Here is a 24,305-nt window from a genome sequence, read left to right on the forward strand (position 1 = left end):
CTGGAGCTTCTCCTCTGTGATCTTCTCCTTCCGCCTGACAGAGTCGGAGCAGCTCCCGCTGTTGTGCTCGGAGCCGCGCTTGTCCTGCCTGCTCAGGCACAGCTGAGGGTCGCTGTACTTCCGTGAGCGGCGGCCACGGGCCAGGGTCTCCACCGAGCGTGATTTGCGCAGGCTCTCAGGCCGCACCTCCAGCATTTCTGTCTGCTTCAAGATGCCCTTGAGGGGCAGGTGGGTCGATGGGACATGGAACTTCCTAGGTGCTAAGATCTCAGCAGGCTCTTTGAACATGAGGGAACGCTCCAGGCTTCTACTCTTGAAGGAGCAAGTCGGCCTCCGGCCTTCGTCCCCAGAAACCACTACCGTCTCTACGCTTCGACTCATGAACTTACTGAGCCGCCCGCGGCTAGGGTGCCGACAGTGCCTCACACTCCGCCTTCCCGTTTTCCCACTGTGAAGCAGCACAGGCGACAGAGTCCGGCTCTTCAGGTTCAGCTCTGCTCGGCACCCTGCTAGCTCCTTGTCGCTGCTCGACTCCAGAGACCAGGAAGAAAAGTTAACGTTGCAAACCTCATACCCATCCACCTGCTGTTTGGGCTGGCCTGCCTTGGGGTAACTAAACCCCTTCGGCTGACGAAGTGGGACCAGGCCCTTAGCTGCCCGGCTTTCAGTTACCTGACTCTGCTCCGCCAAAATCACACCATCTTGGTCGTCGCGCAGGATGGGCAGCTCGTGACGGATCTCGCGGTGCTGCGGAGGAGCCTTGCGGTAAGGCTTCTTGGAAGGTGCAGTGCTCGTCATTGTCCCCTCGCTTGACTTGCACAATAGGTCACCTGCCGAGAGCAGAAATTGCAGAGGAGAGAGAGAGTCACATATGCCCCATTCAGCCCAGATACGTTCCCACAAGGCAGTCAGATATCCTGTGTCCCACAGCAGCCAAACATCCAGAGAACCGAGGAAAGAGGCAGGCCAGAGCCTTGGAAAGCAGCTGTAGTAAAAAAGGAGGGAAGAAGAAAAAGCACAGCTGCGTCCTCCCAGCCAGCAAGAGCAGAGGATTGGCTCATCCTCTCTCTCTCTGTGTTATGCACATACACACACTAACATACAGTGTGTGTCCAGATTATATATAGCAAACGAGAACAGGCCTCAGAGCAGCATATTGATTGGGCTCTTTAGGAAAGGCCGTTTCCGATATGGAAACTGAAAACCTTGCAGGCGGGAATGACAGGCCAGGCAGGAGCTATTGATCTTGTGCTGTTGCTGCCAAGAGGGACTACATGGGAGAGAACGGCAGGCATTAAGCATCCCGACAGGCTGGAGGAATTATGTGCTTGTATTAGTTAAAGCCAAATTACTCCCAAGTGTGTCAGGGATAAAACGGCAGAGAGAGGCACTTTCGCTGCCACTCTCTCTAAGGGCAAAGCTTGGAGGCACTTCTAGGACAGAAGGAACCCTGCTGAAAGCTGCTGAGCTATGCTGCTGCATCAGGGCTTAACAACGCAGGCCTACATTCTGTAAAAGCTATGAGCCATGAACAGCACCTACCTGTGTCAGGTTCCAGGACAGCATTCGCCAGAGGCAGCAGGCAATTTATAATGGGGATGGGGGGGGGGGGAATCAGGACTGATGCAAATGTTCCTGAAAGCACAGACAAGAGGCCTCTGCCTTCTGCTGTGTAGGTAAAAAATTAGCCAAAGGCAGTGATCATGCTGCTGCCGGCCAAGACTATAAACTTGTCAACAAATGCAAGTCAAGTGTCCAAAAGCCTTCCAGAAATCAGGCAGCCAGGCTTGATGGAAGCTCAGCCATGAAATCCTTCTATGATATACAAGGGAGCTGGAATCAAACTGCCTTCCTCGGGCCTTTCAGTCCTCACAACCCCTGCAAAGTTCACAAACATTTCCCGAGGTAGCTAAAAGGATACAGGGAATGTTGCTCTGTGAAATCTCATCAACTAGAACGCCCTTAACAGATGATACTCCTCTACAGACAAGGACTGCATGCAGAACTTGCCTGTGCTGGATTCGGCACAGCTCTTGGCTTGCTTCCGTTTCTAAGTACTACGCTAGAATGATGTAACAGCATCAAGTACTTCTACTACTGACATACATCAAGGGCAAACAGCAGGCTTGGCACTGCAGGAAAGTGACAAGAAGCACATGCTCACAACAAAGGTCAGTTAGGGCAGAAAAGGTGAGGCCTCCTAAAGGAGCAGGAAGCACAGACATGGCCAGAGCATGACATTTCAGGGAATGCTTTGCTGAAGGCACCTTCATTTCAAGCAAGCGGTTTCTTGTCCATTTCCTCCTCCACAAGGAATGCATTTCCTTCAGCCAATGTGCAATAAAAAAACCCAACATCATAGGTTTTGCAGCCCTCAAGAGTCAGCCTATTGTAATGCCTGCTTAGAGCAGAGCAAGAGGTAAATGAAGACAAAGAAACAAACACAGGCTCTCTGTTGCATTTTGCTCTGTAGAGCCACTGGGTTCTTATCAAGTCAATAACAATTTGGGTAAAGAAGGCACAGTACCTTTGTGCTTAAACTGCCTGGAACTGTCCCATTACTCCCATGGTTCCCTCCAACATTCCATTACACACAAGTCAAAACATATCTGTACAACTGGAGGTAAACGCAGGGCAGCTACAATACCAATGACAATGTTTTGCAGGCACCACGTCTTCCAGACAGCAGCAGTCAAAGCTTCTGTGAGGCCTCTAGTAACCTGATGACTCATGGGTGAAAGTGCGTGCCTTTTGCTACCTCCTCCCCAGTACTGAACCCGCTGGATTAAAACATGCTACCCTGCTAATCAAAGAAGGTTGTAAAAACTATCCATTAATTAAATCATAACAGCAAGCACAAAAATGAGCAAAGATAACTGGTTGCAAATTAAACATGTCCTAGTATATTCTTGAAAACCAGTTTAAATAGAAATGACTTACGGTTTTCTTTAAAAAATAACAAAAAACAAGGCCGGCCATTTAAGAAACCTCCTGGAAGTAATATTCTATTTATCTGGGGTCAGTCTTGAGAAGGGCTTCCTCAGTGCTCTACATTTCTCATTGTAGGAAGAACCATAGCTCAGTAGTAGCTATGGTTTTCCATGCAGCAGGTCCCAGGCTGAATCATCTCCAGGTAAAAGGACCAGAGAGCAGATGACACGAGTGAGACTCCCTGGGGAGCCTCAACAAATAGGCTAAACTGGACTAGATGGGTAAGTAGTGACCAGATATATGACGACTTCTTATGTACATCTCATTCATAAAGGGGAATTTGGGTAAGGCCTCTTTGGCCGACTCTCACTGAAGGTCGGTCAAATGTGGAGCAGTGCAATGCCTAAGTATGAGGCAATCCCCACAGCTAAGCCTATAACAGATGTGTTGAAGAACTTACCAGCCTGGATTCAGATTTGAAGCCTCATGAAGAAGGCATTCAACCCAACAACCTAAAAAGTGAGGAAAACAAAGACGGTTTACTATGGAGCTCAGCTCCTCCTCTCTTTTCCAGCTCAAGGAATAAACACTTATGTCAGTCCCCACCCAAAATATGCCCAATCTGTAGGATCACAGGTCAGATGGGGGTGGGGGGAATAGCTGCAAATACCTAAATAAAGCTCAAAACTGTCAACAAAACATTCTGGTAGAGCACATTTTCCCATGTACACCAAAAGGTAATACTGAGTACAGTCATACCTTAGTTTTCAAACAGCTTAGCAGTCGAACGTTTTGGCTCCCGAATGCCGCAAACCCAGTAGTGAGTGTTCTGGTTTGTGAACTCTTTTTGGAGCTTCCTGCAGCCAATTGGAAACTGCGCCTTGGTTTCCGAACGTTTTGGAAGTAGAATGGACTTCCGGAACAGATTCCGTTTGAGAACCAAGGTACAACTGTATTTGGATTTTACAACAATTTTCTGCTGCACTGATCCATCAGAAACAAGAGTTCAAGTACTGATCCATAAAAGGCTCAAGAGTCAAAATGAAGGTGGGCAGCAGATTCTCATGAAACAGAGTACACCATCCTCTATTTCTGAAAGGAATTGTAAGATGTATTGGGGGGGGGGATACTTTTGAAATCTGTACCAACTTTTTGCTGACCCTCTTAAGAGAATGTCCCTCACCTTCTTTACCATAGATCATCCCTCCCATGCCTAGCTCTCAGAGCAAAATGGCCTAAAATGTACAGGTATGGCATATATACAACCGGATGCCCACAAGGTCAGGGAACTATGAACAGAGGGATAGAACAACAGGTCGGAGAATAAGATTCTGGCCTGCCATTTCCACTCAAGCTCTCACACAATCTGGTGGGGTTGCATTGCTGAAATCTTCCCTGGCCCTCCCAGCTACTTTCCTCTATCAATGACACCCAACCTTGGAGTTGGGGGTTACATTATGTGTACAAAAACTCCACACCCGAAGTCAGAGCCATAAACAACGTTAGTGTAACAGGAAGCCAGGAGGGCCTGTGCTGGGCAAGAGAGCTGCTGAAACAAGTCTTTGAGATGCCCTAGGATTGGCCCTGCCCCAACAAGCTTGTTGGCCCCTTTCCTTACTACAGTGTTTTCTTCGGGCCTCAACTAGCACAGAACAAACAATCTCACAATAGCATAGCTATTCTGTTCCAAGGCCACAGAGCAATAACTAGATCTACACTCCTCCAAGTCCAACAATACAGGAACGCAGCACGGTTCCTGTGAATAGACTTGTGGGGGCGGGGAGAGGCTTTCCAAGAAGGTTCAGCATACTCTCCAACCCCATGCAAACACAGAAACAGGACAATTATTTTCAGGTGCAAAATTCAGCAGCCTGAGAACCTCACTTTTTTATTTATTTTAAAAGCTGCAAGATCCTAGTTTTTCAAATGCATAAAATATATTATACATGCATCTGTACACACATGCACAACTATATAGAGGTCATATAACTAAATAAACAAGGTGGTTTGTTGCTTATTAAAAAGTACAAAATGCAACCCAAAAGTTTACACAGTAAAACAAGTTACAAACAATGTAAAGCAGCAGAAGAAACATGTTCTATTGTCTGGGAAGGCAAGCACAAGAACAATTGTCATGGTCAGGTAACTTTCTGTTGGGTTCAGGCTTTTCCCTCCACAAGGATGGTGGGCCTATTGGGATGGTCTGCCCATGAAGACTAAGAGAATCCTTTGGGAGCTTCCTAGTGGCACGACTGGGGCACCTGTTGAAACCTTCGTTGCTCTGTGGAATGCAGATGTGGCTCAGATAATTGACACAATTACTCCTAAGCACGTGGCAAGCTAAATAGGTCCCACTCAGTACCTGGATTTACCAAGAAGTTGGGACAGCGGGTGGCGCTGTGGGTAAAACCTCAGCGCCTAGGGCTTGCCGATCGCATGGTCGGCGGTTCGAATCCCCGCAGCGGGGTGCGCTTCCGTCGTTCGGTCCCAGCGCCTGCCAACCTAGCAGTTCAAAAGCACCCCTGGGTGCAAGTAGATAAATAGCGACCGCTTACCAGCGGGAAGGTAAACGGCGTTCCGTGTGCTGCGCTGGCTCGCCAGATGCAGCTTGTCACGCTGGCCACGTGACCCGGAAGTATCTGCGGACAGCGCTGGCTCCCAGCCTACAGAGTGAGATGAGCGCACAACCCTAGAGTCTGGCAAGACTGGCCCGTACGGGCAGGGGTACCTTTACCTTTTACCTTGGGACAGTGAAGTGGCTAGGGATGGCTTAAACACAGCGCTGAAAAACTTGCAATGATCATAAAATACATCAAGAGCTCACAAGTCTACTCTGTGGTGGAGTGAGGGCAGTGGAGCTTCTCCAAATGGTATTCCAAACATGGGCTAAGTTGCTATGCACCTTGGCAAGAAGGTTGCCTGCATGCCTCCCACTTAAACATCACCATTGCTGCAGTTCAATCAATGAACATGCCCAGCATGCGGTCTGGTCCTTTTTCATTAAGATTTTTCAATAGCTGTGGCCTGTGAAAGTAAGGCACCTGCTGGGGTGTTGACAATCATCTGTGTACTCAATCTTGTCCATTATGGCTTATAAAAGCTAGAAGAGGAGTTCACCTACAAGTTCAGAGGTTGTCTTGAATATTGAATCAGATGGTTGTAAGGCTTAAAAAAGCCTTCCCTCGACCCCAAGGTCTGCAACAACTATCAGGAAGTCACATGCATCCCTTTCCCGGGCAAAGTGCTCAACCAGCTGATGGATGCCCAACTCTAGACACTTCTGGATGGGACTTACTAGCTAGGTCAATTTCAGCCCCACTTACAGCAAAGAAACTGCCTTGATCACCCTGATGGATGACCTGTGATGAGAAAAAGACAGGGAATGCAACTCTGAAATTTTCCTGAATATCTCAGTGGTTTTCACAACCATCTGTTGTGGTATCCTTATGGACAGAGATGTCAACTGAAGGATGGGGACACTGCCTTGTTGGTGGTCCTGTTCCTATTTGGAGGGTCAGATTACAGAAAGGTGGTCCTGGAGGACAATTGCTTAGTCCCAGGCACTTGAACATTTAGATGAAAACACGGGTCATTTGGAGATGGAGTGTGGTGTCGCCAATACAGTGGCATATTGCTTGATTTCTCCTTTTCATCTGGTTCAGGAAAGGCAGTAGAGATTCTGAATTGGGGTCTGAGATCAGTGATGGACTGGATGAGGGCTAACAAAACAAAGTTCAACCCTAACAGAATGGGGGAGGGCTACTAAGTTCTACTCAGAGCAAACTCATTGAAATTAATGAACATGGCTAAGCTAGGCCTATTCATTGCAATGGGTGAACTGTGAATAAAACTTAGTTGAATAGCACCCAAAGTGCCTTTTGAGCCTTCATAGAAACACAAGTTAATTCAAAATAAACTACTAGGTTGATAACTAGGACCAGCTTTAGAGGTTGATTCACACTCTTTGGGGGGGAAATTTTTTACTCACTATAGGCCCATTTCTGAACACAATTTTACATTGTGGGCACTTAGCTTTCAAGCCTTTGATGCCTTAGGATCCAGCCACCTCAAGGATAGTTCCCCCCTCCCCATATGTCCATGTGTTAAAATTTTTGTCATAGGTCCTTCATTGGATGCTCCTGTCTTCTGAAATTAGGTGGCTGACTACCACACAAAGAGCCATTTTGGTTATAGCAGCCTGGTTTTGAAACCTTTTCCCCTAGAGAGACTCGTGTGGTTCTTGTGTTGTTTTGATACCAGGCAAAAGCCTTTTTATTTCCTGTGCATTTTTAAAACCGAGGATAATATCCAGCCAAGAGCCCGGTCCATGTGAACGGCATTTTGTCACCCTTGCTCATCTACAAGAGACATTGTCTGCTACAGTAGAACATGCACTGATTCCCACACGCTTCTCCTGTGTCCTGCTGGGTTCTAGAGTGCAACATACACGTCCCCTGCTCAGCTCCCTTCCTCCCGCCCATCGCACATGACAAAATACCCAGGGTACCACCGCACAACCCCTTGCAGACATTCCCCACATAGGCCTCTCATAAAATAAGGGACTTACAGACCCAAAGTGATGTCCTGTCCAAACATGTTCGTCCTCCCGGCTCTGAGTCTGCGGTATCCACACCGCATCCAACAGCATCTGGGCAACGGCTTCTGAAACCGGAGAAAGGGAACTTTGTGAGAGTTGCCAACCAGCAGGAGCAAAACAACAGTACAGGCAAGAACACGGCCAGCGCTGGACGCAGAGTATTCTAACTAGGTTTTCAATGAGTATCACAGAACCTGAGCATCAGGCCACAATTCCACAGCATACTGGAAAGGCCTTTAAAAATATCCCCCCGTTAAAAAAAAGAAAAAAGGACAGGAATATTCAACTGCTTGATGTACTTATTGAACAGGCATTTATTCTGGAGTAGAAGATTGCCATGAATTATGCAGATACGTTCATTATTCCACCTCAGTCACAACAGCCCAACCTAATTTGCTGTGAAACAGAGGAGAGATCTTCTGTGTGGGGTGTCCCTCACTTGGCCACAGAGAAGCTTGGGTGCTGTTAAGAGCTCAGTGAGCAGCAAGTCAATACCATCTGCAATTCGGTATTCCATCCGGTTTTGAGAAGTAATCTTATCTAAGGACAACTAGAGTAACTGGAGAATAGCAGCTCCCTGAGAGAAACAGGTTTTTAAAAGTTTAAAGCCACAGTCAAGTGACAGCAATGGACAGTTTACAGTTAGCTTTATAATGGTAAAAAGAAAAAGTAGCTTGGTTTTAAAACGCTTGGTCTCTATTACTTATAAGGAAGCCACATTCATGGGAATCTAAGAAACCTCAACACTTTTAAGTTATGTTATTTGCTGGATTAGTCGTATCGTAAGATGCTTTTAAGTCATGCTATCAGGGATCACGTGAAGTAGCCAATCTCCCACAGCTTTTCCCCTTCTAGTTCACTAGCACAGTCACAGCTTACCCATGTTAAGGCTTAAAAAGCAACATCAATTCCACAAAATTAGTCCTCATATTTATGCCAAAACACCAATGGAATTTAACTACAAATTGGATTTAGTTCAGAGTCAACTCTCAGGCCTTGTTCGCGCATCATTGTTTGATAACATTGTTTTGAGAAAATTAATGCAGCCTTCAGAAGATTTGGCTAAGAAAACTTGGCATTAAAAAGAATGGAGGAAGAAACTATAAAAAACAAACCACATTCCCCAAACTGCCCACTTTTCTCTTCTGTTCAAAACACACATACATGCACTTCCATCCTTAACCAAACTCATCAATTATTCCATGAACTGTGGATTATTGTCTTCCATTTGTTCACCACCTTCTATCCTAAGCCTTTCATAAAATTTATCAACAACACACAATCACTGTTCCCAATACCACTCAGCTGCCACCAAAACACAAGCAGATTCATTATGTTGCTGCACAGCTGCGGAGAAAAAAACAGGTTACAACAGGAAGCTGAAGATTTAGATAACCAGGTTTCCAAAGAAGCAGGGAGCAGTTTTTGCTGTTGTTTTTCTGAGAGCTTTAATTATGGCCAGTTCAGAGAGCAGAAGCTCAATTTCCTCACCTTTCCAATACTAATTTCATAATACAAATGTTATGGCTGAGCATGCCTAACAATTTTCACACCACTGGAAAACGAGATGAATCAGCTTAACTGATTCCTGAGTCCTTAAAGGACCGAGGTTGAAGATTCAACCCCTAAGCATTATTTTGGTACAGGGTTGTCATTCCTGCCTTCAGCAGTCAGCATTCTGTACTGCAGCAAAGTTATTTCTACAAATCTAAAGAAACTGAACCTTCATTATTTTGTACATTATTTTGTTTTCTGGAACCAGTGAAGAGGGACTCTGTCAAAAACTTTGACAAGCTAAGTAAATGTTGGGACAGTCAACAAATGGCATGCAATTGTATGCTACTTTCCCCTGGCTTTTCTATTTATTCAATGAAACACAGACTTTGAGGCTGTTGTTGGGAGTGGAATACAAGCTTTTAACTCTTCCCAGGGTAGACAAATGGCAGGGAAAATGGCAAAGGGCTGGAGAGGAAGCTGCATGGTCCTGATGATGGTTTCCACAGTTACTTTTCCGTGGAGAAGAGATAAAAAGTCAGGGGAATGAAACACACAACTGAATTTAATTTAGTCCGGCACTACATCAATAGTTTGTGCCTTGTTAAATGACTGCAGTGAAGCAAATCTGTCCAGGAGAGGGAGCTTTAGCTCTAGCCAGAGAACGGTAGTGTCGTCACGGGGATTCTCACAAACTTATATATATTTTTATTAGATGAATCCTTTGTCTCTCTTTTATTTATAAGCCTGCTTAAAATAGTGTGCTGCCCCATCGGCTCCTTCCACTGTCAATCACCACAAACAAGTAGAGTGGGGAGGAGGCTAGAGAATACACAAGTACCACATTCTACTTATGAGTGGCTACTACCCGCAATGGATACGTTCTGCCTCCACTGAACAAGATCATATGACTCTGAACGCTGTTTTCTGGGACTCACAAATGGCGAGAATGCTGCCGCATGCCAGTCCTGCTTGCAGGCTTCCCACAGGCGACTGGCTGGCCACTGCGAGAACAGGATGCCGGACTAGATGGGCCTTGATCCAGAAAGACTTATTATGTTCTTACACGGGACAAGCCAGAACGAGTCGAGGTTGCACTGCAGAAGACAAACCTGGCTTTTCAACCCTAAAAGTCTTGTCTACAACCCTTACAATTCCAGAGCACTCCACTCCTAGGAGCATCCCGCACACAGCTCTGGACGAAGAACATGACAGAGCTTCAGAATAAAAATCTGTAAGTGCACCTTGCACTATATTGAGTAATGGTATGTAGCAAGTCTCTGTATCCTCACATAACCCTACTATTAAAGATCAAAAGCTCACAAATTGCAATGTGAACATTAAAGGTAAAGGGACCCCTGACTGTTAGGTCCAGTCGCAGATGCCTCTGGGGTTGCAGAGCTCATCTCACTTTATTGGCCGAGGGAGCTGGCGTACAGCTTCCGGGTCATGTGGCCAGCATGACTAAGCCGCTTCTGGCAAACCAGAGCAGCGCACAGAAACGCCGTTTACCTTCCTGTCAGAGTGATACCTATTTATCTACTTGCACTTTGACGTGCTTTCGAACTGCTAGGTTGGCGGGAACAGGGACCGAGCAACAGGAGCTCACCCCGTCATGGGGATTTGAACCGCCGACCTTATGATCGGCAAGCCCTAGGCTCTGTGGTTTAGACCACAGAGCCACCCGCTCTAAAAGAAAGTATTACTTGCGGTCTCTGTTGAGATCCACCACCATAAGCTCCTGCCAATGGGAACAGGTGAGCTCTTCTGACCTTATGCTATTAACAAACCATTATGTGCACTTTTAAAATACGTATACCCTTTGGGTATATGGGATGTGTCCAGGGAGGTCAAATAGATTGGGAGAATAAAGGAAGAAAATAATTGGTAGTGCTTTTGCGGATCAAGGAAACCTCTGACCACAAGGACTTTTCTAAGCAGCAGTTTTTCACACACCAGGCAAAGTATTGTACCTCGCAGCTGGGAATATGGGAAGCACCCACTGAAAAGCAGTTTCCATGAAACTCTTTCCCCCACAGTTCAAAGAACAACACCCCAAAATATGGGCTTTCAATCACAGGCAAGATCTCCAATTATAAAGGTATTAAATCATCTGTACTTGGAGAGAGCACACTCAACCAGGAAGAAAGCATCCTAGTCAACCTTTCCTTCCAGAACAGCCCCACAACCACACTGATGTGAGCTACCTCTGTTGTGTAGACTGGCAAGAACAGGCAGATGCCAAGCACGCCACACATTTGGACCAAAGGTATCCATGGCTGTTCTCCTGAGAGCAGAAGTAGGATGAGTCCCAATCTCCCCTTCAGTTCAGAGGGTACAGTCTGATAGCTCAAGCAACTAATCCAGTCATCAGGGATCCAACCGGTAACATACAGGAGTGGACCCACCTCAACTGACCTTAACTAGAGTTGAATTGAGCACAAGCTAGTCCATTTGAAGGGAACAGGCAACAGTTATTGTAGGCTTCTAGGTGCTGCTGCTGGTTAAGAAAAAGGTAAAGGACCCCAACAGTTAAGTCCAGTTGCGAATGACTCTGGGGTTGCGGCACTCATCTCGCTTTACTGGCCGAGGGAGCCGATGTTTGTCCGCAGACAGTTTTTCCAGGTCATGTGGCCAGCATGACTGAGCTGCTTCTGGCGAAACCAGAGAAGCACGGAAACGCTATTCACCTCCCCGCCAGAGTGGTACCTATTTATCTACTTGCTTTCGAGCTGCTAGGTTGGCAGGAGCTGAGACCGAGCAACGGGAGCTCGCCCCATCGCGGGCTCAGTGGTTTAGACCACAGCGCCACCCGCCCCTAAAGCAACAGTCTCTCCCTGCTGAGTTCCTCAGTTACCATGGATGTGGATTTTTTTTTTCACTGTTTAACATAAACTCAACTCTTCTGCTTTCATAAGTACGGCGAAGAAGTCTAAACCTTAAAACACCGTCTGCAAACACAACCCAGGCCCCTCCTACCTGCGTGCCTGCAGGCCACCAGGTGTGGCCAAGAACGGCACAAGCTACGCACTGAACACACCTTTGATGTGGAGCTGAAAGCATGTAGCCGCAGGGCATGAACAGCACGCCGCCTGCCGCCAGGCTGACTCTATGCGCAGGAATGCAGGCTGAAACCACAGGCCAAGAAAGACAAACACACTGCATTCCACGCAAAGCAGAGAACAAAAACAAGCAGCCAAGCCCACGTGGCCTCCGCAGTCCCTCCAACTATGCCAGCTACAGACCTCCACCACTGCCTCAGCCATGAACCCGGACAGAGGAGTACGGGAGCCACTACCAAGTGCACTGAAGCAAACAAAATAGGATGAGAAGGGGAATTCATAAGGATAACTTTCGTGTGTGTGTATGTGTGCACGCATGCGCATTTGTTTCTGTAGACTGGGCTAACTGGGGAGCAGCTGGATCCTTCTAGCCAAGAACGGTTTTAAGAAATATGTAAGAAGCTTCTCCCTTCCTCCATGCCAACCCAGCTTTTGCTCAAAACAGCCAGTATTCAACCATCTAAAAATCTCGGTTTAAGAGAAGGAAGCTGAAAGAAACTGCTAAACTACCTTTAATGTTTGGTTTAACACAACTCCCTTTTTCAAAGCCGGTTACCATCCTCCACCCCCAGCAGGGTATTTTTCTCTCTCTCTTCTCCACCTCAACACCCTTTCACACAAATACATTACCAAAAGTCAGCAAAGGCAGGTATGATTTCTGCTCTACTGAACTCTTCCTCTCAGAGCCACCTGCCACAACAGGAAGCCTCAGAAATCAAGGCAAAGGTCTCAGATGCCTGGTAAACATGGAGGGGACCCTGCTCTTAAAGCCGCCCACACAGGGTGGAGCTACATACACGCTATGCACCCACAAAGTCTTCAGAGGCAGAAGTGTTCTCTAATCCTGCTTCTCCTTTGCAAAGGCAACAATGAATTCTGAGAATCCAACCTATTAAACTTCTCCAGACTGAGAAGCTCTGATTCTGTTTCAGCTATAAGACCACCTTAGCTATGTTATGGCTTAGTGTCAATTGCCCATGTGCAAAGCAGAATACAGTACTACAACTTTTACCTCCCTACAGTGCTGTTGTGAAGACAAGCAAAGCCAATTCCACTCCACTTACGCGCTGACATGAGTGACGTCGTACAGTAACAGTGGACAATATGAACAGGTAACCTTATGTCTCCATCAAAATCAAATGGTTGCCAGTTTTTGTCAAGTACAAGCAGCTGTCCGTGGTGTGCACTATGTAGGACTAATATGAATGGATTGTGCTAATAATATACAATTAAAGGACATTACTGAAATAGGAGACGGTTTACCTCAAAAAGAGCTGTTGCCAGCTTCCCAGACAAGCCTAGATCAAGCTGAAGGGCACTGCCTTCCCTCTTAATTGTCTCACACAAATGTTCTGCTTTCAAGTTTGCTTTTGGAAACTCAAAGTGTGAATCACATTCTCTCTCCAAAATCACTGAACTTAAATCCAGGACTGCCTTGAGATGGTCCAAGACAATTTCTGCCCCACTCCCCTTACAGGTAGAAGCTTGTTAGAACCCCAGACCAAGTGTTATTGCAAGGCAAAGACAAACAGCTCACGCCTTGTTTGTTCCATTTTATAGCACAATCGGTTTTGTTTTGCTTTTTTAGCAACTGCTCTTCAACAATCCTGGGGTGGTTTGGCTTCATGTGAACGACCAAGGAACACAGGGAGCACCTGGAAAGTTGTGGAAGGTTTGCTACCATGGTTTTAATTAAAAGGGGGAGGGGACACGGCCTACAAAAATGAAAATGGGCAGGGAAAGCGCCAAAAACAGAGAGGCAATACGAAGTAAAGACCAATGAGGCAGCAGGGTGTGCCACACTCGCACTGCAAGCTAGAGAAATGCAACAAAAATCCCATTCTCTTCCAAGATACCGAAATACGTTTCCTCGTTTCCAAGCACATGCCCATGAAGAAAAGCCCCTTTAAGCTCCACCAAAAGAAAGGGGGGGAGCCCTTTTACCAACCACCCCCCCTCTCCAACCGCTCCCAGCTTCCAGGAGTCTCAGCAGTACTGTCTCTCCCAGCATACAGATAAGCAGGAAAACAGGAGGCAGGCAAAGGAAGTGTCTCTGCGCTTACCCAGCTCCCGCCCACGTTTATCCTTTGTATGTTTTACAGCATCTCGGGGCAAAGCCCTCATCCTGCCACTGGTGGGCGGGCAGAGCAGGGGAAAGGGGCCCTTTATAATTGTAGTGTTGCAATCTGCCAGCCTGGCCAGGCAGCCTGTTCCTGCCTGCATATATTAAATACCTTATAACTGATTACACCCCCATGGGGCATGATTAGCAGTCTTCAGAGAACAAAGTCTACTTTCATAGGAATAGGAAGAGACACGTACTGTGAAGTTACTATATACAGCTGGGCAAAGAGAATACGACAAGGAGAATTAAAGTCTTATTTGCATGTCCACCAGCTCTCCCTTGTCCAATCCCTCCCCTCAACACCCCCCCCAAATTATTCACAGTACCTCCAAAACATTTCCATGTGATAAGTAGCCAGCAACAAACCAAGAACTATCATGACCAACAATGAATTGCCCTCAGTTTAAAAGTCAGTGAGTGTAGTTGCACACAGGTGCTGTGGACAACATGCAATCCCTTGAAATAAGCATATCCAAGGTTCATTGGTCAACATGAGGTTAACTCCTTTCAGGCAGAAAGCTAACACTATACAACTGGATTTTTTAATGGGGTGGGGGGTGAGGGGTGGAAAGAAAATCACTTCCAGCAGCAGCAACAAACACCCAGCAGGAGGAGAGAGAGGGTTAGAAATATCTCTCTCACACACACACACACAGTGGAGGGAAAACACTCCATGCTTTATATGTAGGTTGAATTCTACACAAACAAAGTAAGAAGCTTGATTTACTTATTTGGGGAAAGGCACTGCAAGACACAGCTCGTGAGATCCTGTTATATTGCAGTACATATTGCTTTACTAAAGTTACTAGCCCTCATGGTTGCTTAGGAACACTAATGGGCTGGGGAGGTGGGACTTTGAATTTATGCCTATCAATCATTTTGTTATATTTGCATACCACTCTTCAGTTGTTTCTTATGAACAAAACAGTGTCTAGAAGCAAATTGCAGCAAGGCTTCACTCTGAGCAAAAGCAGAGGGCATGCGCTACAGAAATATGCATTGCTCAGGTGAGGTCACTGTGTGGAAGCTGTTGAGATGGTATCTACTCACAGTTAGTTTATGAGTACTTCCGCATCCAGCCTGATGGAAAGCTCAAGGGGGGCCTCCTAGATATACCAATTATCAGTGGTGGAAACAATATGGGAAGGTGATCTGGACATAAGCACTGAAGAGAACTGTTTAGGGCCCTTAAAGCCCTAAATGGCCTCAGTCCAGTATACCTGAAGGAGCGTCTCCACCTCCATCGTTCTGCCCGGACGCTGAGGTCCAGCGCCGAGGGCCTTCTGGCGGTTCCCTCATTGCGAGAAGCAAAGCTACAGGGAACCAGGCAGAGGGCCTTCTCGGTAGTGGCACCCGCCCTGTGAAATGCCCTCCCACCAGATGTAAAAGAGAAAAATAACTACCAAACTTTTAGAAGACATCTGAAGGCAGCCCTGTTTAGGGAAGCTTTTAATGTTTAATAGGTTATTGTATTTTAGTGTTTTGTTGGAAGCCGCCCAGAGTGGCTGGGGAAACTCAGCCAGATGGGCGGGGTATAAATAATAAACTATTATTATTATTATTATTATTATTATTATTATTATTATTACTCGATTTGGACTAAACCTCCTCTCTACCTCTGCCAGAATTCAGGAGGTGTTGCTCAAAGTACTCTTATGGTGACTATAGACCCCACTTCAATACCTCCACAGTGCTGGAGAGGGTGCCATCAGTGGGCTCCTTTGAACTTGTGTGGTGGGACTGTGCCTAGGTGAAAAGGTTCTGGATACAGGTATTCACTAAGTTTTCAGATACATACAGTTAGCTAACCCATTGTTGATGACATTGTTGTCAGAGCAATGTCATCAGTTTGAGAAATTTAGGTTTTTGCAAAAAGCATAGATTTGCCATCACTGAACACAATCAAGCCCTGTAAACCTAGAGCTGTGCTCCTCAGCCTTCCATGGCCTTTTGTTCGTACTATTTTGGCTCTCGGATCAGGGGGGGAAAAGAGACTCTAGCCTGGTTCAGACAACACACTAAGTCAAACCCTGGCTTAGCTGAAGCAGAGTGCTATGCTAAAAGGACCAGGGAGCAGCAAAGTGGATATAAGCTCTTGCGCAGGAAGAAGTATGTTTGTGCAGTTCTAGTAAGCCATAGTTTGGTTTCCAGTGAGAGGGGAACAAGGCCTATGTCTAAGTACCTCCACCTCCATATTTTTATGGCTGTGTTTGCATGCAATGCTAACTACAGTTTATAAACCACATTTTATGAACCTGGCCCAGTAGCTTAACCATGGTTTACTAATCATGAACAAACCATGGTTTATTACCGATTTATAAACTTTGGCTTAAGTTAACCATGGCTTAGCATAACATGGGAACCAGGCCATAATTGGGCTTTTTCTTTCCTCCCTATCAATGTCCTTTGGCTTCAGAAAATAAATATAATACGAACATCAATATGTTCATCACTCAACTGAGCTAACCGAAGAGACATGGCAACAGATAAAACAACAAGATTTTAAAATGGTCGTTCTCAAACATAGCTCACTACATACAGGTACCGTATTTTTCGCCCTATAGGACGCACTTTCCCCCCTCCAAAAATGAAGGGGAAATGTGTGCGTCCTATGGGGCGAATGCAGGCTGACCCCTCTTGCTCTCCAGGCTTCAGAAAGCTATCCGCAAGTCTTGGGAGCCCACAGGAGTTCCCGCCGGGCTCCCAAGGCTTGTGGACAGCAGCCTGCAACCCGAAACCTGGGGAGCGCAGCAGCGCACACCCTGGGCTTCGGGCAGCTCTCCGCAAGCCTTGGGAGCCCGGCGCGACTTCCCGCCGGGCTCCCAAGGCTTGTGGACAGCAGCCTGTTCTGGAGGCTGGAGTTGGGGGAAGCTCAGGCTTCCCCCGCCCCAGCCCCGCACCTGGGGGGGAATTTTTTTCTCTCTTTATTCCCCCCCCCCCCAAAAAAAACCCTAGGTGCGCCCTATGGGCCAGTGCGCCCTATGGGGCGAAAAATACGGTAAATAAAATACTGTTTTACTTACCAAACAGCATGGGAAGTCCATCTGTGATAGGCTGAATTATTAATGTGTCCTAAGGTTAATACCTGGGCACAAGTGACAAAATTGTGGATTTACAACCAGCGTATGTGAAAAGAGAATGAATACAAAATCAGATAGCTCTGCAAAATGGTGCTTTAGAGGACCATGTACAAGCCACAGACTTGTACATCCTCTCCTTGCCTCTTGCATGCAGTGTCTATCTCTGCTTCCCATTTAGCACTAACAATCATGTATTGTGATGTCTGAATTGGCAATCTCTGGTTAGAACTTGCCCTCCAAACTGGAATCGGAAACCATAGTTTGAAGTAGGTTTCTAATTCTGATTTAGAGAGGAAGCACAAAGCACAATTTGCTGATGCAGGCAACAAAGCAAACTATGGTTCATGTTCAAACAGGGAATGGAAAAGGAAGTCACTAATGCACAACTAATTTCTGATCCTCCAAATAATCATTTGAATTCAGTGTGTGTACACAGGGTATTTTTAATAAACAAATAATACATTCTGCAAAGTACTCCAAACTCTGCAACATGGTTTCCAAAAAATGGCTAGTTTTTTGTGGGTGCATGCGTGTATTTATGGATCATTTTTATTCTGTTTCTGTAACCAACAATATAGTGGCCTCTTGCCCACTTACTCAACTGCAGAATGAAAAAAGACAGAATATTAAAGAGGTTCCATGTGATCTCACCCAACATTTCATCCCTGAGAAATTATGGAGCTATTCTAATATCAAGTCAAAGCTGTTCCAGACATGATGCTTTTGCTACTCAGAAATGCCTTCTAAGATGGTCTGAAAACACCAGCTAGTGCAGAACATTGTTGCTAGGCTGTTGCCTGGAGCATCTATGCAGGATTATGGTAGTGGTGTGGCCTGCACTGGCTCCCTGTAAATTTCTGGCTCCAATTTAAGGTGTCAATGCTGAGAAACAAAGCCCGAAATAAGCCCAGAATCAAAATACCTGTTTCCATTTACAAGCTGACCTGAGATCAGCAGAAGAGGCTTTCTTCCTTGTTTCAGTGGGGATAAAACACTGTATAGTGAAAGGGGATGGGGTGCCACTACAGAGAAGACCCTAATTAAGGAATTCCTTGACACAGAGGTGCAGTTGGCGTCTACACTGATGGGTTTCTGGTGCCAAGTAAAACACACTTGTTTACCCAGGCTTTTGTTGGCAGTGATTAGACTCTCCAAGGTTTGGGAATTTGAGGAGTATTATGTCTGCTGCTGAATTTTTATCTGTAATTGCTACTCTTTGTCCTGAAGTCTATCATTTATAATTTAGGGGATTCATTTGAGTAAACGGCTGTTTAGAAGAGCAATTAAAAAATAAAAACTGCACAGGTCATGAGAAAAGAGAACTGGACAGAAGGAAGACCTAAGAGTTACACAGAAATATCTTTAGGATATTAGGCACAAAGTCTCCTTCCCAATAACAGGAAAGGGTGGCCATTCTGTATGAGCACAAAGCAATCCCAACGAAACATCCCTACTGCTACTCTCCTCCTCAGCATGTTAACGTTTACCTGCACTTTTGCCATGCTACAGAAAAAAGCCTGATGGCATACTGGTTACATTTAGTGACTAATTTCCCCATGATGAGGGGCAACCATCGATCAGGCATTCCAGCTCTGTTCATAAGCAAGAAGTATGTCAGCACATAGCTACTCTAACAGCCCAGAACACCATTACTCACTGCCCTCTACTACGCAAATCCCCACCCTCATTCCCTGAACTAATAGCCTTTTGGTGCAGAGGAACACTTCTGCTATTTCACTCCCCCCCATTACCAGCATTGACAACCAGGGCAGTAGGCCCTAATTTAGCTCAGCAGAGGCCCTCTACAAACTGCTAATCCCAGTGTGCAGCTGTTTCTCAAATGCACTGGCACGAGCAAACCGTAAACGATTTATGGCGCGTGGCAGGAAGACGGCTGGCTCCTTGCATGGGCGGAGTTTCGGTATAAGATCGTGTTTGGACTAATGTTTATATTACAGGCTGTCAATCCAATACTAAATACTACACGGCAATATGTTCTCCACACCCAGCTGAGGCGCTGACTACGCTAAATCCTATCAGAGCTATTTCTGAAGCTACAAGTTGGGAGCTGGAAGGTTTGATCCTTGTAAATATACCCTTTAGAAGTTTTAGAATCTTACAAAGAACTTGGCCTACTTTCTGCAGCATCACTGTACTTTCAAGGGTTCCCAGTTGGCATGAGACCATTGCTTATTCATAGGTAGCTTCACGATGCACAGACATCATTAAATGCCCATTCCAATCTTAATAGTCAGATTTTTCAGCTGATCTAGAGAGAACACAGAAGTAACTCTTCCCTTGTAGACTTTCTACAAACTCAGAAAAATGCCTTTTGTTTCTTTGGAACGGTGTTTCAGTCTCTGAGGACACTGTGCTGCTCTCCTTAAAATCACTACTCTTCAATGAAATGAAAATTCCAACGGGCAGTTGCTCAATTAAAATTTATCAGTAAGTTTGATACTATTTCCTAAAGGCCTCAAACACAATGGTTTCTCTACACTTTAAGTATTAAGTGAGCACAAAAGGTAAAGGTAAAGGTACCCCTGCCCGTACGGGCCAGTCTTGACAGACTCTAGGGTTGTGCGCCCATCTCACTCAAGAGGCCGGGGACCAGTTCTGTCCGGAGACACTTCCGGGTCACATGGCCAGCGTGACAAAGCTGCATCTAGCGAGCCAGCGCAGCACACGGAAACGCCGTTTACCTTCCCGCCAGTAAGCGGTCCCTATTTATCTACTTGCACCTGGGGGTGCTTTCGAACTGCTAGGTTGGCAGGCGCTGGGACTGAGCAGCGGGAGTGCACCCCGCCGCGGGGATTCGAACCGCCGACCTTTCGATCGGCAAGCCCTAGGCGCTGAGGCTTTTACCCACAGCGCCACCCGCGTCCCTTGAAAGTGAGCATAGCAAAGCTTAAAAAAAGGCTGTAGTTCCACCAGTTACTGCTGTTGTGGATGATTTTCAGATTAAAATTTCCTAAGGACCCAGACAGACTTTGTCTCAACAACAAAGATGATCAGACTACATTTATTTACTTATTTATGAGTTATAGGCTCTGAAGAACTAAGCAATGATGTGCAATGTTGCTTGTGGTGCTTATTCCCAGCCTTCCACGGGGGGGGGGGGGGGGGCAAATGCTGGGTTTGGAATGGAGAACAATGCAGAAATTTACATTGGGACACAATCCTCCTCTCCTCAGGCGAGAGAAAAGGGAGTTTCCTTTCAGCTTCCCACAAAAGAGCAGAAAGGAGAGGAGTTTACTAAATTCCCTCTTCATATACTTTATATATAGGTAACTGTGAAATGACCCCCATTTGCCACCAAGAATATACTCTTCTCGAAGAATATAGTCTTCTCCTCCAGTGAAAGGGAAGGGGTATTGGATCCTTTCCTGTTAGGATTCTTAGTGAATTAGGCCCCTCCACAGAGGTGAAGGCTCTCTTAGAACGGGGATCTGACCATAACAAGGAAATGGTGGTAAGACCCCACAACTTCAAATCAACCTCCTCCTGCCCCAGAGACACATCTAAGCATTTCTCAGGGCTGGAATTTATATATCAATAGATACACATTCCAACACAAGACTGAAAATTGTTCAATATCAATGAAAGGAAAATGTGTAGAAATTCTACAGCTGCCACCATACACTAGCCAAAGTAAAAATACTGTATACCTATTTTAAAACAAATGCTAAATGTCTTAACAGTACAAACTGTGTTCTGGTTTTATAGTGGGTATTTTTAAATGATGCGTTTCCGGATCAAGGTACTTGAGTATTTCAACAACTTGTTATTTCTAAAGATTGTAGTTACCAACTCTTTACAAACAAATATATAATTACAAATAAATCCAAATTTTGTTGTTGTTGGCATCCGTCTGTCTTGAGACGATGGACTATGCCTCCAGAGGTAAAGTCAAATCATTGCAGAATCACAGCAGCTGCTGTGGCTACAGAGACTGGTAACTTGTAACTGCTGCCTCCCACGTTGGTTTTATTGCATTAGCAGCACCAAAGTGACTGCTCTTTGAGGCACAAGCCTTGGCAGCATGTATAGAGGTCCTGGGTTGCCCAGATGAAAAGAACCGCCTCACTGACGTGGTCCAAAGGAAAGCAGAGCAATATGTTTAGCACCAGTTTGGCTGCAGGAGTTGCCAAAAGGAGAACAATGTGCCACCCAACACTTAGGAACTCCACTCCGAATTTGTACAGGGTTTACTCCTTAGCCTTTTTTCCTCCCAAAGGTGTCCTGCAAAGCAGCAGGTAAATATGTAAATGTGTGTGCAAACTCTTTTGACCTTTTAAGAAACAGACTGCTATTTTGAATAATCATGAACAGACCGGTTTAAAATTATGTGCCCTTTAAGTTGCAACAACTTAAAAATCCATGTCCTGGAAATCACTGCAATCACCACGTTTGAAGGCATATTAATGAACAAGCATTACATGCTTTCATTAGAAGGATGAAGGCTGCAAGCCTAACCATGTCTACTTAAAGGTGAAAAGAAGGAAATAAGGAAATAGAGACAAAAACAATAGTGTGATATGAATGCAATTTTAAACCAGTGCTCAAAAGAAGCCCTCTCAAATTACCAAGTGCCACTGAGTACTTCCTGCCTCTTCCTTGAATGAATTTGATTTCAAGCTGATAGCATTTATTTATAGAGAACAGAGAAAATTAAGATTCAGGGGAGGGAACTATATCACAAAATAATAATAATTTTTTAAAAAAACATAATTCAGGTTCAGGAACAGCCAAAATTAAGGCACAACTACTGTGTGAACTAGGGATGTAAAACATATATATTGGTTAAATTAAAGGATATGGGGGTAGGAAGAGTAGTTTCTTCTACAAAGCTGTGCTCACTTGAACATTTAAAACAAGCCCTGTGAAAATATATGTTTGATCTAATCCTTTTGAGAAACAAAAGCACATTAAAGAAAGCTTAGAACTGAAACATTAAAACACGCAAGCCAGAACTCCCAATGGCAATTCCTACAGCAGGTGTCTGTGAATCCAACTTTATAGCTTGGCTATGATAAAGCAGCCTCAGGCATAAGATGTTGACCTTGCTGGAAGCAAAAGTCTGACTCTGTTGATCCCAGGGCACTGAAACAATCATTAACACTGCATTAAGTTACCATCCCAGTTAGTCAAATCAAAGCTCCAACCTGGTGCTGAAGTGAACCAGTCACAGGTCATGTCCCAAGAAAAATGGCTGCTATTCTCTTCAACCTCTTCAAACTGGCTAAACCGAGATGTTTATTTTTTGATCCCCAGACAGATTTATATACTATATAGACTAAAGGCTTAACTCTGCTCTTGCATGCACATAATTCCTAACGAAGTTTCACAAGAACTATGCATGGAAGCTTCAAATAATCTAAAATCCTTTCCCAGCTCCAAAATCCCTCTTCTTTTGGCTATACTGCAGTTCTGATTTAACTTGAACCACTAAGTCCTCGACCCTGAAAAAAAATTACTAATATTTATCCACTATTTCCCAGGCCTAAATTAAAAGCACTGTGGGAAAAGGGGATCTAAGGTAAACTATTTTACAAGAGCTATATACCCCCCAAACTCAAGCCACTGAAAATGAATTGTGGCAACAACATATACAGTATACAATTATAGACTCTCCCCAATACTTAAAATCTGCAACAGTATCATAAGCATAACCACTTTGTTTACTCTTTCTGGCCAATTTTACCAAAGATTTCATTTTCCCTGCATTTCGGGATATGTTGATTACTCTACTTCCATGCAAAAAGAATTTTAACAATTTGAAAAGGCAGTACAGGAAACAAGGCAGGCACACACACTACTGACTTTAGGGAACAGAAATAGTGTGCAAAGTGAGATGCACAGTTTAGCATATCATTCCATATAATATTCAAGTGGGTATACTGTGTGAGAATTGGGAGGGTGCCCCAACAGGACTTAGGTAAGGGTAGGTGATTCCTCCATACCTGGGGAAACTTGGGATACAAAGGCAAACTATTGTTAAAACTTCCTGAAGACCAAAGGCTGACTGTTTAACACATGCTTCCCTCGTACGACAATGGAGGGCCCTCAGTTACCAGGTGGCTTCAATTGAAGAGAATCAGCCAACAGACCAGTTCCACCTTTGACCAGAAGTCTACATGTGGGAGGGAAAGGACACCTGTCCCAAGAAGAAGAAGAAAAAGAAGAGTTTGGATTTGATATCCATCTTTATCACTCCCCTTAAGGAGTCTCAAAGCGGTTAACAATCTCCTTTCCCTTCCTCCCCCACAACAAACACTCTGTGAGGTGAGTGGGGCTGAGAGACTTCAAAGAAGTGTGACTGGCCCAAGGTCACCCAGCAGCTGCATGTGGAGGAGCAGAGACACAAACCTGGTTCACCAGATTACGAGTCTACCGCTCTTAACCACTACACCACACTGACTCTCTCACGTGGACTTCACTTGCCTACCTCATAGTTCAAGGAACTGTAGTGGATGCAGGCCAACCCCTTCCCTGAGAAAGACACCAATGGATTTCCTGCACAGGCCGGAAACAACGTGAAGTTTTTCCAACAAGTCTTGTACAGGGGTAAAGCAGGGAAATGGCTAGAGTGGGTAAGAAAGGAACCCACTTTGAATCCCTCCAAGAGATCCTTTGAACTGAGAGGGGGCTGATCTTTCTCACATTAAATGGAAATCAGAAGACTCGACACTTAATATGCTTTCTCCAGCAGGCTTTCAAGAACCCATATTAAGAACGTCAGACAGTCCTGCTTACCGGAGTTCCTCCTTTATTAGCTTCTGAATCAATCAGCAGCTCTTCCAACCAGGGACAGCACAAGAGCCAATCGTGAATTATGAGCAGGTCTTCGGTGCATAATGGGTCAAAGACATCAGTATGAATAGGACGAAGGAGGCATGAGATCGAGCTAGAATAGTCTTACAAACTCCTTCCCACAAGGCAGCCGTTTCCCGTATCACTCTGACTAAAGTTCACTATGGGCCTGCGACGTGGAGGGACCAAATTCCACATACTTT

General features: G+C 45.3%; 1 protein-coding gene across 15 annotated transcripts in view; it reads right to left on the minus strand.

Moving 5' to 3' along the window:
• Positions 1-24,305, minus strand: part of TJAP1 (tight junction associated protein 1) — a 45,077-nt gene that overhangs the window by 16,949 nt on the left and 3,823 nt on the right. For 5 of the 15 annotated variants that reach the window (XM_083433849.1, XM_083433848.1, XM_083433840.1 and 2 more), the window contains 3 exons: positions 7,503-7,593; positions 3,392-3,443; positions 673-830 (listed from right to left, as the gene is read on the minus strand). In XM_083433849.1, the coding sequence (XP_083289975.1) occupies positions 673-798 (126 nt within the window). In that variant the 5' untranslated portion in view covers positions 799-830; positions 3,392-3,443; positions 7,503-7,593. Of the gene's footprint in view, positions 1-672; positions 831-3,391; positions 3,444-7,498; positions 7,594-23,252; positions 23,447-24,045; positions 24,135-24,305 lie in introns of all 15 variants that reach the window. The other 10 variants (XM_083433847.1, XM_083433845.1, XM_083433844.1 and 7 more) reach the window with 5 other exon arrangements.

Source organism: Podarcis tiliguerta, assembly GCF_965153285.1.
Source record: "Podarcis tiliguerta genome assembly, chromosome: 3".
NCBI lineage: Eukaryota > Metazoa > Chordata > Lepidosauria > Squamata > Lacertidae > Podarcis > Podarcis tiliguerta.